At 37.4% G+C, this 14,297-nt stretch overlaps 1 protein-coding gene across 3 annotated transcripts in view; it reads left to right on the forward strand.

Annotated features, from left to right (window-relative positions):
- The window catches only part of LOC111154566 (protein phosphatase 3 catalytic subunit alpha), a 318,897-nt gene that overhangs the window by 142,500 nt on the left and 162,100 nt on the right, over positions 1–14,297 (forward strand). For all 3 annotated transcript variants that reach the window (XM_022514218.1, XM_022514226.1, XM_022514235.1), the window contains one exon: positions 11,637–11,837. In XM_022514218.1, the coding sequence (XP_022369926.1) occupies positions 11,637–11,837 (201 nt within the window). The remainder of the gene's footprint in view (positions 1–11,636; positions 11,838–14,297) is intronic.

Below are 14,297 nucleotides of genomic sequence, written 5' to 3' on the forward strand. Positions count from 1 at the left end.
ACATAACTGTAAGAAAAGCAGTCCCAGTGCTGGCTAAATGGCTCACTGTGATACTTGGATAGTGAAAAATTTGTGGAAGTGAAGCTTTTTGGATGTTTTGGGGAACCATAACCCAAAGTCATATGTCATGGGAGTTATGTTGTTCTGTTTGCCATTCTATATGAGCTTAGAGTGAGTTAGATAAACTAGGTTTTAGCTATTCTTGACGGCTGCATTTCACAATGTATCTTTCATTTGTGTCTTGTAGTAAGATTGGGGTTCACTCTGACTGGTAGTGATAGTCATCAAGCAAGTAGTTAAAAGAGGGGAGAGGAGGACTCTCCTCCTGAACTACTTCTGACATATAGGGATGCTGAGAAAGTGTTAGTCATAAATCTCAGATATCACAAAGCTGGAAATGAAAAAAAAAGTTTTTTATTTTACTGATACATACTTCAATAAATAGATACTACTAGCATTTTTTAACTAGAAAAATGTTCTTTTTAAAGGAAATATTTGAACTACCTTCTGAAGTTTCATGGGATAGAGCTCTGTGAGTGTAAAAACACTGAAGCCCTGTTGTACCCAGGTGATACTATTTTTATTGTTATTGAGTCAATTTTACATCACAAATAGCTACAAATTTATCTATGATCCTGTATTCGCCTATGGGATTAAAGATATTTAGCACTTCAGACTTTTTGTAGTGATTTTTGCCCCTCCCCTTTTTGGTTTTCTATCTGTTGCTCACTTTTGACCCTATCAGTTTCATCTTGGAGTGAGGCCTCTAGTTCCACCCTACCAGCTGGCATCCATGGTCTCTTTCCTGTAATGAGTACTTTGAAAGAGACATTTACTAAATGAACGTTTCAGTTTCTGAGTTATTTTGGTTATTGACTACCTTTACACAATTACGTACTTTTAGATCTGAACAAGGCCATTTCTTTTTTCTATTCTCTCTTCCCTTTTTTTAAAAATTTTTATTTATTTATTTGACAGACAGAGATCACAAGTAGGCAGAGAAGCAGGCAGAGAGAGAGAGAGAGAGAGAGGGAAGCAGGCTCTCCGCTGAGCAGAGAGCCCGATGTGGGGCTCCATCCCAGGACCCTGAGACCATGACCTGAGCTGAAGGCAGAGGCTTAACCCACTGAGCCACCCAGGCACCCCTCTATTCTCTCTTCTTAAACTAATTCTATTACCACAAAATTTCCCCAAATTCTAAGAAATCAAGGAGAAAAAAAAAATCCATTCATTTTTTCATTCTTTCAGAAATGCATTGATTGAATATCTGTCAATGCCAAGGCACTTGTCTTGCTGAGGCAAATTATGCTCAGAGAGTGAGATTCTCTTTGCCAATAATGTAGTTAACACAGGCTCACTGCAGGAATTATAATTTATAATGGTAATATTTCACAAGCCAGTAGCATATGGGGTAATGTCTCTTAATAAGCCAATAAAGAAATAACATACTCCGGGCCAATGATGGATTAATTACACTATTGTTCCAGGTTAGGGGGAGATGAAGGAAATAAAATCCAAATTTAGTTGACGCATAACTGTCCAGGAGTTGGTTCTCAGAAGAGTTGGCTTAGCTAACCAAGAGCTGACGTCCTGCTGCCAGGGTAAAGCAGAAGTCCCTTGTTGCTGGCGCATGTTGCTAAGGGAATGAAGGTGCTGCTGTTAGTGGGCAAGATGCTCTCCTTCACAAGGCCCCTGAAAGGTTTTCACCATTCCTCCAAAGAGTCGTCTTGGCATGGCAGGATCTAATGCCCGAGGTCTTTGTATACCTGCTGCCGAAGCAAACACTGTCTAAGGTCTTTGGAGAGCTATTTAGATCAGCAGTGGGTACCCTTACCCACACCGACTACTTTTGGCAGGTCCTCAAAATTCTTGGTATTTAACGTTTAAATTTACGTTACATCATAGTGACTCTTCCCTGTGCTCTTATTGATAAGCCCCCAGAGACATCCATCAACAGATGAGCTACGGAGTGTTTATTGACAACAACAGATGTTGGTGACAACATTCTAACACAGTTTTCTCAATGTAAACAAATTCACCCTTCATTCAAAACAACTTCACTTAAGACATAGACAAGTGGATTTGAAATCTTAACAACTGATACCCAACAGTACGGGACTAGACTTTGAATGCAACTTGATTATTAAACTTTCTGTTTAATTAAGCTGATGTTTTTTGAGTTATTGATGACTGATGGACTTATTTAAAGAGATCTGGCGTCACATGTTAATTTGAAATTGACATTATAATTAATCTTTTTCCTTAATTACTTGAGAATTTCTTCTTCATACATGATATATAAGAGTGGAGTATCTCCTGTAAGTGTGGCTCCTTATTAAGGGAGGGAATGCAGTCTGTTGGAGCTTTATTATGAAATTAACCATTTTCCATTTGCTAGATTAAGAAATGCATGTTTGATTTAAAATAAAATTGACATATATATTTTAAAGATAAATGAAAATGAAGTTTCAGAGGATCTAATTGTAGGTGGTAGTCACTAAAACATTCCAATTTTTAAATCAAGGTATGTGAGGATTATGATTTAGGGAGCACACATTTGAGTTGCTAAGACCTGGAACCTCCTGTATTATTCTTTAGACTGGGTGTTTCTTAGAAATGGTGAACCAGAGAAAGTGGAGAGTAGGTCTGGTCTTCAGACTGAAGCAAACAGTATAATTTGGCATAAGCATTACTGAAGCATGGAGAGGCCCAGAAGACCTAATATTTCACTATTGAGCCCACAGGGAGTAGGGAGCAGAGAGCCAGGTCATGGGGGATTAAATGCAAACCTGGGATTTTAGCTCCCTGCCCCTGGCTCCCTGGAGGGTGACTGTGAGGCATAATATTGATCTTTGCTTCACGGTGGCACACAGATATAAGGCTGTATGCCAGATTTATTTTTTTTTAAACCAATCACCCTTTATATGCAAAAAGTGGTAACATGGTAATATCCTTAAATTACCACTTAGATTTACATTATTCGATATTTGGGACACAAATTTGCCATATCATCAAGACCTTTCAAAGAAGAGAAAGCCTATTCATTTAAAAAAAGTTATTCTGATGCCTGTAGGTGTTTTAAACACAGGGATGGGGACCGTGGGTGAGTATGTGGGCATAGAAAATGTGTGGGCATCTCGAGCTGAATGATGAATTTGAAAGGAAAGAATTGTGTGTGGGCATAGATTGATTTTTCATATCAACTTCCAAGTTTAATTGAAGGCTTAGAGGGTTGCTATTTTTAAGACAGAGATTTCTGAAGTTTACATTTATTAAAGAATTTCTAATCAAATAGTTCAGCTCCAGTATAGGTAAGGTCCTTTCTTGTATTTCATGTCTTAGGCCATTGACTTGAGGATTTCTGAATGGTAAAGTATATCTTGGGTTAAATAAAGTTTTATAATCCCTAGATACTTTTCATTTCTCAGGGAAAATTATCGTGTTCAAAGGGACCTGCTCTCTTGGGAAATAAATTCAGATTGTCTTAAAGTATCTTGTTTGTTTCTTGATTTTAATCTCCTCCTGTGACATATTTCTCTCGAGAAAAAGAAAATGTTCAAGGCAAAAACCAAACAAACAAAATAAATAAAAAACCCTCTGTTTAAATATATTTCAGTGAGTAGAATTTTATTCATTACTGTAAGTTTGCTATTCTAGAGATTACTGTAAATACCATTTGCTAAAAATATTGCTGTAGTCACTTCATCTAGTACTGAGGTCAAATACATGTAGCTGGGGTCGTATAACTAAGTATGACTGCTTATATATTTTTTTAATTAAAAAATTATAATGTACACTCTTACAAAATGATACATCTTCAATTATATATTTTAAAATTTTTAAGTATTTAATTTACTTAATATTTAAATTAAAATATTTAATATTTAATTGAAATTCTTTGTTTAATATGAACATTCAATATCATATGTTAAAAATCAATAAATATAATTTTGCTTTCATTGTGTATACATATAAAATAATTTGTGATTGGCATGGCCACCATGGTAAGCCTGGACTTGTACATATAACTTTAATTTTAACAACAAAAAATCAGATTTTATTTAAGCTTTTCAGTAATGCCGAAATGTTTTGAAACTCTTAAAATATAACTTTTGTCAAATCATTTTTCATATCGAATCATTATTACATAATTTTTTATGTAAGCCAACTACAACTTTTCTAGTAATTAATAAACTCACCAAAATATTAAAACTTCAAAACAGTTCTGTGATAGAACGACCCAGTCCTACATGTAGATGAGGTCATGGACTATCACCCTGTCCTTGCGTCCTTAGACTTAAGAACATAGAGTAGCCAGAGAATACAGCCTATTTAAATGAAAAGTATTTTGAAATTCGGATAATAAAGGAAGCTCTGATTGTGCTGGTAGGTGCTCATTTTCACTAATTAAGTATTAAATCCCTTGTAGCTATAACAATGATTCTTTTAATTAATTAGTGTCTGATTTTTATCAAAGAATTGCTTGTAGCACATTTCAGATTTAGGTTCAAAAGTAATGTGTATAAGAAAAATTCTGTAAGCCAGAGGAGAAAAGATGCCCTATTTTAATGAATGCTTCGAGTATCATAGTGCCCTTTTATTAACAGTTTGGGGAAGTTACGTAAAATACCATTGTGCTATATTTGCATGTAAACATTCAGGAAAACCAAATGAGGTATTCAGTTTGCTAGTGAAATGATCAGTGCACATATCGTGTCTGAAACTGAATACATTTTAAGGCTCAGCATCTGAGGGGCAATATTCAGAGGAGGCAGGAAAGGAGGTCTTTGCTCTAAGGATGGAGGAGCTCATCAAAACTGTAGGAAAAAAAAAGCACGAGTAAATTAATAAATTGGGGTTTTATTTATAGATTTACTGTGAGGTTTTTTTTGTTTTTTTGTTTTTTTAGTTTCAATGGGACCGGATGTTTCTGTTTACAAGATTAATATTCAACCACACTTGAGATGAGCAAGCATATTTTAATTTGACAGACATTAATGTCTGTAATGAAAGCCAGCGACTTTCAAACAAACAAGTGATGAATGTCTACAGGAGAGGTGTAAAGTGGGCCCTAGTGAATAAGTTCCTACGATGTTTCTTAGAGGCTAGCTGTGGTTAATTTTTAAGCTGCCCCTCCTAGATGACATGGTTTGTATATTTTGCATATAGACATGATGTGCATGGATTAACATGTATCCCCATACTGACAGAATTTTTTTAAACCCAGAAGGATAGAAGTCAAACCTACTGGCTCAATATTAGAACCCAAGCAAAATTTAGTGAAAAGTCACCAGGATTTCCTTTTACATATGTCTTCACTGTTTATTCAGAAGCAGGATCAGATTTCAGGGTAATTTTATTTACTTACAAAGGAGTTACTTTTGTGTATTTTAACTGGCATTTTGTGTCTTAAAATTAGCATATTCTGTTTTTCATTCCTTACCTCAAAGGCAAAACTTCATCTTCTGGAGTCACCTTAAAAAATGAGATATTTATTCTATTCTTCAGATGGAAGAAAGCTGTGTTTGTATCTGAGAGTTTATAGGAACCCAGACATAGCCTTAAAATAGATAAAGACACTTTTTTTTCTTGCTTACTCATTATACATCATCTCTCATTTTCTTTAAATTTTGTTCTTCAGTTTTGTGGTTTAATGCTTTTCCAGGTATCTCAAGCAAAAACCAATAGATATAACCATGATACCATATCACCTGGTAATCTCTTCAGTGTCTGGATCTGCCAGTATTTGTTTTCTCTTACCTACTTCTTCGTGGTGCTTCTTACTGCCTGACATTGAATACAGTGCATAGTAGGTGCTTACCAGGTGCTTGATGATTGATTGATTGGTTGGTTGATACAGTTTGATAAGAATAGTAGTTGTGACATATACAAATGTCCACCAGGGAAAAATGGAGTGCCAGGGTACGGAGGTCACCCAGAATGTGTTTAAGTTGTGTTTGACATGTGATATACTTAAACTATTCTCTTAACATGTGCCAGCATAAGTATCTTAGTGCAGAGAGTACTGTGAAATATGGGACAAGAGCTGTTTCTGGACACGTTCTGACGACAGAGAGGGAAGGAATACACATGTCTGGACTTGCAAAGACTTCACATCTGCCATGTTTGATTGACATTGTGGAACATGTTTGGGGGTGGGAATCAAACTGCTTGGGGTTTTATATGTCTTTGCTTATGGTATAGATCCGTGACTATCGGTCTGGACTTCCCATCAGTTTACCCTGGGTTTCTTTAAAACCATGCCTAGATAAATTAAATCAGAATTTCCAGAGGCTGCCCCTCAGCATCATTTATTTTTAAAAGTGCAATCAGTTTGAGATAGTTTGAAGTACTGTAGGAGCTAAATTTGAAAAAGAAGAACAATTACAGAATATAATTTCCACTCCCCTATTCTCGGTTCCTGGTTGAGAAGGCTGCATCATGGTCCATAATAATGTAGAGCAAAGGATTTATGCAATTTTTAAATGTTTTAGTATCCATATTAAAAAATAAGGAGGGAGAGGAGAAATTCATTTTAATAAATCATATTTAGCCCAATATATCCTGAACTTTATTTCAACATGTAGTGAACATAAAAATATTAATGAGATATTTTGCATTTCTTGTTTTTTCTTGTATCAAGTGTTGTAAATCCGGCACACATCATAGGCTTGCGGCCCGTCTCAGTTTGGGCCGAGCCCACCAACACCAGCCACTTTTCAAGCGTTCAGTAGCCATTATGTTGCTACTCAATTGGACAGAGCAGACTTGGAAAAGTGCTGGAATCCGAACCAGGAGACCTAAAGTTTAGCGGTTTTGTCAATGACTAATCCTGTGACCCTGGACAATTCACGTATCCTCTCTCTGGACTTTGGTTTCCTCTTATTTAATGTGAGGGGGTCAGGAGTCAGTCTGAACTGAGAGAGTTCTAATTGACCCAACAGTCATCACAGGGAAGAAGAGAGGCTGAAAGTGAGCTGCGTTACATTCTTTTTCCTTTCGATATACTTCAGGTGTCTTTTTTTTTTTTTTTTTTGAGTAAATAAAAATAAAGGAAAACAAAGGTTTGAAAAAAAATCTCTAGGCTAAATGTCTTTTTCACGTGTGATTCTTTCTTGTCAGCATTTATGAGACCATTCCTGGAAGAGGTCAGGCAGCAGTTACCTTCCAGTGAAAGGTACCACCATGACAGGGACCCTAGGGTGTTTCCCATCAAATAGTAGGAGTCCCTTTTTTTTTTTTTTTAAGATTTTTTTTTTTTATTTGACACAGAGAGAGAGACAGTAAGAGAGGGAATACAAGCAGAGGAAGCCGAAGAGGGAGAAGCAGGCTTCCCGTTGAGCAGGGAGGCTGATGTGGGGCTCGATGCCAGGATGCTGGGATCATGACCTGAGCCAAAGGCAGATGCTTAACCACTGAGCCACCCAGGCACCCCTAGGAGTCCCTTTAATTGTGGCTAGTGTGGCTCAGATTTGAGGAACAGAAATCTCACATATCTAGATCTCCCCCAGAGTGAGAGCATATCACTTCCGGTTACCAGGACACATCATGGTCATCTAAAACTGATGCAACCCAAATCACAGGAGGAAACCCCTGACTATTTCAGAGGTGGGGTCCCCCTTGTCAGCCAGAACCTAGGGCTAGAATTATGCTGGCGTCCCGGCTTTTCTGACTTGGAATGTGTTTCTCTCTGATGAATGAATAGTTGACAACAACTTTAATAATTGTTCTATGGATGCCAATATTGGATACATGTGATTTTGGTTCCTTGACTAGTAACCTTTCTCTGAATCAGGTAGACGAACTCTCTGGTAGCATCAACAAATAGGAAATAAAGATACAAGATCATGTTCTGTTCACTAGAAATCAGTAGCTGCCAGATTTCCACAGCTATTGACACGGGAACTCACTCCTGGTCCAGTATATTGTTTGCTTTTAAAGCTGTGATTTATGCTAGGAATCAGTTGAGGATGAATATCTCCCAAATTTTATCTACTTTGCTATCATATTTGAGGAAAAAAGAGTGACATTGAGTGGTAGTTGTGAAGTGGAGAAAGCTGAGAGGGTTTCTATCTACATTTAGGATACTTCTGAGGAGACTATTAGAACACCATATTCCATACTTAGTAGGCAATTACATAAAAATTGGTTGGGAAGAGTCAGCCAAATATCAACAGTTATTTCTTAATTTTATTAGATGTACAGACTCAGCTCCTTCAGTCCTGGCCTGCTCATGTAGCAATGAAAGCAGCTTATAATACTCAAAACAATGGAGGGGAGGGAAAATCCAACTTTATTATATCAAGTGTAGCCATTTTTACAATTAATGAAAGACATGTTTTCTATGCACATTGGAGTCTTTGGTCTAAGTAGTTTTTGCTCAGTATTTGGCACATGTCTGTGTGTAGGACACCAGGTGAACAGAGAAGGCAAATAAAATGTGACCTTTGTAAGGCTGGTATTTTCTTTATGAAGCCAACGGGTGCACAGATACACAAGTATTAGCCCACTTGTATTTTTTGTCCCAGAAAACTCCTCTCTGGCTTCCAGCGTCTCTGCATTCCAACTTCGGCATCATCGCTGTGCATCTTGGTTCCCTGGGGGTCTTGCCATCTGTTTAACCGGTAAAGGGCCCCATCTCATCAGTGTTTTTATCCTCCAGCTGGAAACAGAGCCCTCTGGTTGGCCTTTTTCCTCTCTTTCCTGCTCCTGTTTATTTGGAACCAGCTCCTCTATGTCAGAGCAGGTGGCTTCACCTTAGCCAGTTACCCAGGATTAGCAATTACTGGAAGGTAAAAGATTGGCCTCAAAGAGGGAGCATCTGTTACTGTAGTGAACTTGGCATTGGAGAGAGCCTAGGGACTTGGACAAAGTCTAATTCATGAAGGTGATGCCTCTCGGGGTGCTCTTCTTTTGCCTCTCACCTTCCTCAATGCTTCAGTTCTTTCAGGTTTAACCCTTTCATCTTTCTTAAGTGTAATAAGGCCAGCTAGTCCATGGGTGTCTCACAGCCTTCATATACTTGACAGTAAAACAGTCCCCTATACTTTCGTGCTCCTAGGATTCTTGTACAGTTGTGCACAGTCACTTCAACCTTCATAGTTGCCCAACTCTTACCTTAGGAAATCACTGAAAAGAGAAAAAAAAAAATTGGCTCTTCGCCTGACCCCAAGTGTCCTTTTGAAGTTTCTTCCTTTCCAACCCCTGTCCTATGTGTGGGAGATTTTGAGGAGTTACCAGGTAAGATATTTTCTAATTTCAAACCATACATAAAGACCCACATTAAAAAAAAACAAAAAACAGAAATGTGGCCATGGAAATGTGGAATGTTGCCATGTTTTCTTCATAAGCATATCCGTTAGGTAAGAAAAAGCAGGGAAGACAAAGAAACAAAACGAGCAATTTTACCCCCAAATGCCTGAAGTCTAATGACCTAAGTTCCTCATTTTTAAAAAAGATTTTATTTATTTATTTGACAGAGATCACAAGTAGGCAGAGAGGCAGACAGAGAGAGAGGGGGAAGCAGGCTCCCCACTGAGCAGAGAGCCCAATGCCGGGCTCTATCCCAGGACCCTGAGATCATGACCGGAGCCCAAGGCAGAGGCTTAACCTACTGAGCCACCCAGGTGCCCCTAAATTCCTCATTTTTTTCTCCTCCTTGTTTAATTCTTCTTGCCTTAGCTCCTATTGTACACTATGCTTCGGCATTATGCATTTTGTGTTTTAATTTACATTATGGTTTTGTATTCTAGATCTGTGCTACCCTGAGCTGCCCCAAATAATTTTGAAAACAAATATGGTCTTCATAAGAAACTCCTCCCAGTATTTGTTAGAATTGCAATTCGAAAAAGTGATTCCCTCCTGACTTTACGATTACTAAGCACTGTCCTAAGTCCTTTTTGAGAAGCAGTGTAGTGTCCTTGTTGACACAGCTATTCTAGCATTGAACTGCTGGAGTTTATACTTGTTGGGTCGACCTAGAAATTGCTAGGCGATTGTCTTGGGCAAAGTGCTTAATATTTTTAAGCCTCAGGTTTCTCCCCAACAGTAATGCTGTGAGGACTAAGAACACTGATATGTAAACACACGTGCATACGTCTTACTCATCTCACAGCTTTCCTGTTGTGTCTGACTTTATTACCCAAACGAAACCTGGCATAAAGGAAATATTCTATAAATGTTAGCTCTGGATGTTTCTACGTACTTGAGTTATTATAACAATGCTGCGAGAGATGTAATCCCCAGTCTACAGGTGAGGCAACTGAAGCCAAAGGAGGTGATTTCCCTTGCTCAAGGTCATAAAACTGGTGGGTGTACAAAGCCAAGGCTTGCACCCGGGTTCATCTGACCACAAAAGCCTCATACTTCTCCACTGAGCGTACTTCTGCCGCTTCATTTTGGCTGCATAGTTAACTAGATATGCTTGGATTATTAAGAGAATCAAGTTGCATCCATTAGTATAGGTTTACATCCTGATTTTTCTTTTCTTTTAAGTACTTGTAATTTCTCTTGGATAGCAAATCTATGCTACTAGAGTGCACACAATTTTTCCTATTGCTCTACCGTAAATCTTGCTCCTGTGAGAGACGATTTCAGGAAGTTAGGGGGCTAGGTTTATTCCTGAATATCAAATGTTCTTTCTAAGAGAGGAACCATCATATGGAGATGTTCTTGTGCGTATGGCATAATGCTCACGGCAGCTGAAAGGTTCATGAAACTGTGTTTATGGTCCTTCTAGATATTTCTAAGAGATCTGAGTTGTTTTCCAGTGATGACTCCTCATGTAAAATAGACAATGACTCACCCTCACAGAAGGGGCTTATTGGCCATTTATCAGAAATTTTACCTTTGTGATACCATCTCTAACCATGAAGCTTTGGATGTCTTGGTACATTGTAGAGGTTTAGTGAATATCCTTAGCTGAATGAGTGAATGAGTGAGTCAATGTATTCGCAGATGTAAAGAGTGACAGTAGCTATCAGAGAGCTTCTTATCGTTAAAGGTATGGGGGTGTGGGTGAAAGAAAGAATGTTTGGTTCCGGGTCTGAGCAGTCAGTTGTGTTTGTTATATCATCTTCCTAAATACCTGTGTCTCCTCCCTGACACCGTATTGTCCTTCACTGTTGGAGATGATCCTCTGTTAAACGCGCACACGAGTCCCGGTTTCCTGTTTAATGTTCAGTGCATTTTTTGCCTTTTTGCTTTTAGATTTCTGCTCTCTCCTTAAACAGTGAGTCAATGAGTTTACTCAGAGGTGTGACTTTCTTTGGAGGGCCAAATCTGGTCTGGGAGACCTTTTCCCAGTGGAGACATCTCCTCCCGCGTTAGTTATGGTTGGCTGTATAGAAACTATTGTCTTTTGTAGAATTGATTTTTGCCTAACAGAAACATCTCCCTCTCTTTTTATTAACTTAATCAGGATCTTCTAGATGCAATGTAAATTTTCTTTCAGCAGTCAAATCTAGAATCAAAGAAAGAAAGCAGTCTTTCATTCTTGACAACCCCTGATTTTATTTTAATGTGGGAACTTTTAAAATACTCCAATAGGTGTTAGTAATAGAGGGAGATATTTGGTAGTTATTATTGAATTTTTATGGGGTTTGGCTAATGGAATAATTTGGCGTTTTCTTTTTCAGCTGTCCCATTTCCTCCAAGTCACCGGCTTACAGCAAAAGAAGTGTTTGATAATGATGGGAAACCCCGTGTGGATATCTTAAAGGCACATCTCATGAAGGAGGGCAGGCTGGAAGAGAGCGTTGCATTGAGAATAATAACAGAGGGGGCTTCAATTCTCCGACAGGAAAAAAATTTGCTGGATATTGATGCACCAGTCACAGGTAAGTCCCGAGGATGGAGACTGCCCACTTGTAGCTACACTTTATTCTTAGCATCAAATCAAAAAATCCTAGATACCAATGAGTCTTCAAATACCTTTTTCATCTTACTCTTTAACTGTCAAGTTTTTACATGAAGGAGTAAAGCTATGATACAGATATAACTATTTTTTCATTTCATGTATTGAATATCTGTAAGATGGTAATGCTCTAAAAAGTGTTGTGCAGTTCAGAGGTGAGGAAGATATTCTGAAGTAATACTTTATTTTGGAGCTGATCTTGTTTGTTGCTGGAAACACTCTCTGGCACAGAGGACACAAAACATTTGTTGGGAAAGATTGGACAAGGTACACCAAGACATCCACAGTGGTTGAGAAAGTGACGGAGTTAAAGTCATTGTTCTTAAAATGTTGTCCCCAGACTAGCATTATCATCTCATCCCTCTGAAACTATTAAAATGTAAATTCTTAGGCCCTGCCCCAATGACTGAATCTTATTCTCTGGGCTGAGGCTATTTCTGTTTCATCAAGTCCTCTAGGAGATTCCAGTACACATTCAAGTTTGAGAACCACTGAAGTTTAGGAAGAGGCCAAATTTCATGCCTTCTTATAGTATTTTGTGTCTAGAAAATGTCTTCACTTTGAGTTTTTTTGCTCTGTTACTTCTTACGGGCAGATACATATTTTTGTATAAGTATAACCTTTGTTAGTCCATCAAAATTAAATATTGCCCAAAACAATGTTATATGGTGTAGTGGGTCAAATATTAGAGACTTTTGATCTATCCTTTGTAGAGTTTCTAAACTTGTAAGTTTTTTTTTCTTTCTTTCTTTTTTTTTTTTTTTTTTTGGAGAGGCTAAAAATTATTTGTTTTCTCCTTAATTATTATCATTCTGGCAAAGGAAAAAAAATTAGATATAAGATTTTGTCCTTTTCATAATAAAGGGGGGTATTTTAAAATATTTCACATATACTACTGATTGCTTCTTCCAAATCTTTATTACTTACATAATGATTGGCCTTCAAAGGTATATTTAAGTATTATTGTTAAGAGAAAAATAAGCTCTCTAGAATACCAGACCAGACCTTCCTTGGTCAAAATGTCCTTAATGGTTCTTATTCCAAAGAAATTGACAATCTTGATGTTTTATTTTTGGTTGGTAATGCAATTTTTCTTATTTGTAATTCAAAAAATATAATGAATGTGTTTGGGGCCAGGCAGCAGGAGAAATTAGCTCTGATGGTGTTAACTCAGTTTTAGCCAGTGTTGAGTAAATCAAGCCATGGATTCACTCTGTGTGTATCACTGTGAACCCCATTTTCCATGTGTTCAAATGGAGTCTTGCTTTATTATGTCCAACTCCTACACACTGTGAAAACAAGACAAAACCAATGTGAACATTCTTTACTTTCTTAGATACTAAAATGCTATATTTGTTTAGTATTCAGATATAAGTGTAGAAGCCACCAGCAAAAAATAAAACAAAAAAACAAACCAAAACAAACAAACAAAAAAACTACTGTAAGAATTGGTCATAAATTCCACTTACAAATTAATGATAAAATATTAGGTAAATGACATCTTTATCATTAAGCTTGTTTTTGTTAAGAATGAATGGCTTGATATTTTGAGTTTATTTTTTATTTCACATGATAATGTGTGACTTGCAATGAAGAATTCATGTTAAGTTCACTAATGAGCCCAGTAGGTGGTAATGGAGGTGATAATTATCACTTAACAAAACATGTAAAATAGATATTTAGGGCAATGTATTTTCTGGGATGCAGTCAGCTTTTCTTTTTGATTAGGCCCTGTGCTGAAAGAACACATAGAGAAGATTCTGGAAGAGTAAGATTTAGGATGTTTTATCCCAGAAACCTTCTGGAGTCCATGGACTAATTGCCCCCATGTTCAGTACAGATCACACATGGTTCTTTCTAGTGAGATACCAGCAGACAGCTTGGCAGAGTTTGGAGTATAGCTATGAAGAGACTTTAGAAATCAGGACTCAGTCATGTATAACATTCCCAGGGGAAGCTAAAACCCAAAGCTTTTTAGATAGTGACAGAAGCAGCTACGGAGGCATCACAGAATACGTAGCACTAGTGAAATATAATCCAAGCAGGAAAAACTTTTCTCTAGAGGAATGTTTATATTTCATAACAGAAGCAGAATCCCAAGGAACCTCTTGTAGATTCCATTGTAGTGATCTCTTTTCCTCTTTTCTGGGAACATAAGGATGTGGAATCATAGTGAAAATGGGAATAGAAAAAAAGAGAATAGAAAAAAAAATATTTTAACATTTGGGTAAAAGGGAAAAAGGAAAAAGCCTTTTGCATGTAATTCACCATAAAGCTAGATTTATAGCTTCATATCCCAGCCCATGAGTTTCTGAGCAAAAGCTGAAACCTGCAAAAATGCAAAAGGAAATCAGGATACGTTGATCAGACAATATTACAATCC

This window comes from Enhydra lutris, unplaced genomic scaffold (genome assembly GCF_002288905.1).
Source record: "Enhydra lutris kenyoni isolate GAN:26980312 unplaced genomic scaffold, ASM228890v2 scaffoldscaffold3, whole genome shotgun sequence".
Classification (NCBI taxonomy): Eukaryota; Metazoa; Chordata; class Mammalia; order Carnivora; family Mustelidae; genus Enhydra; species Enhydra lutris.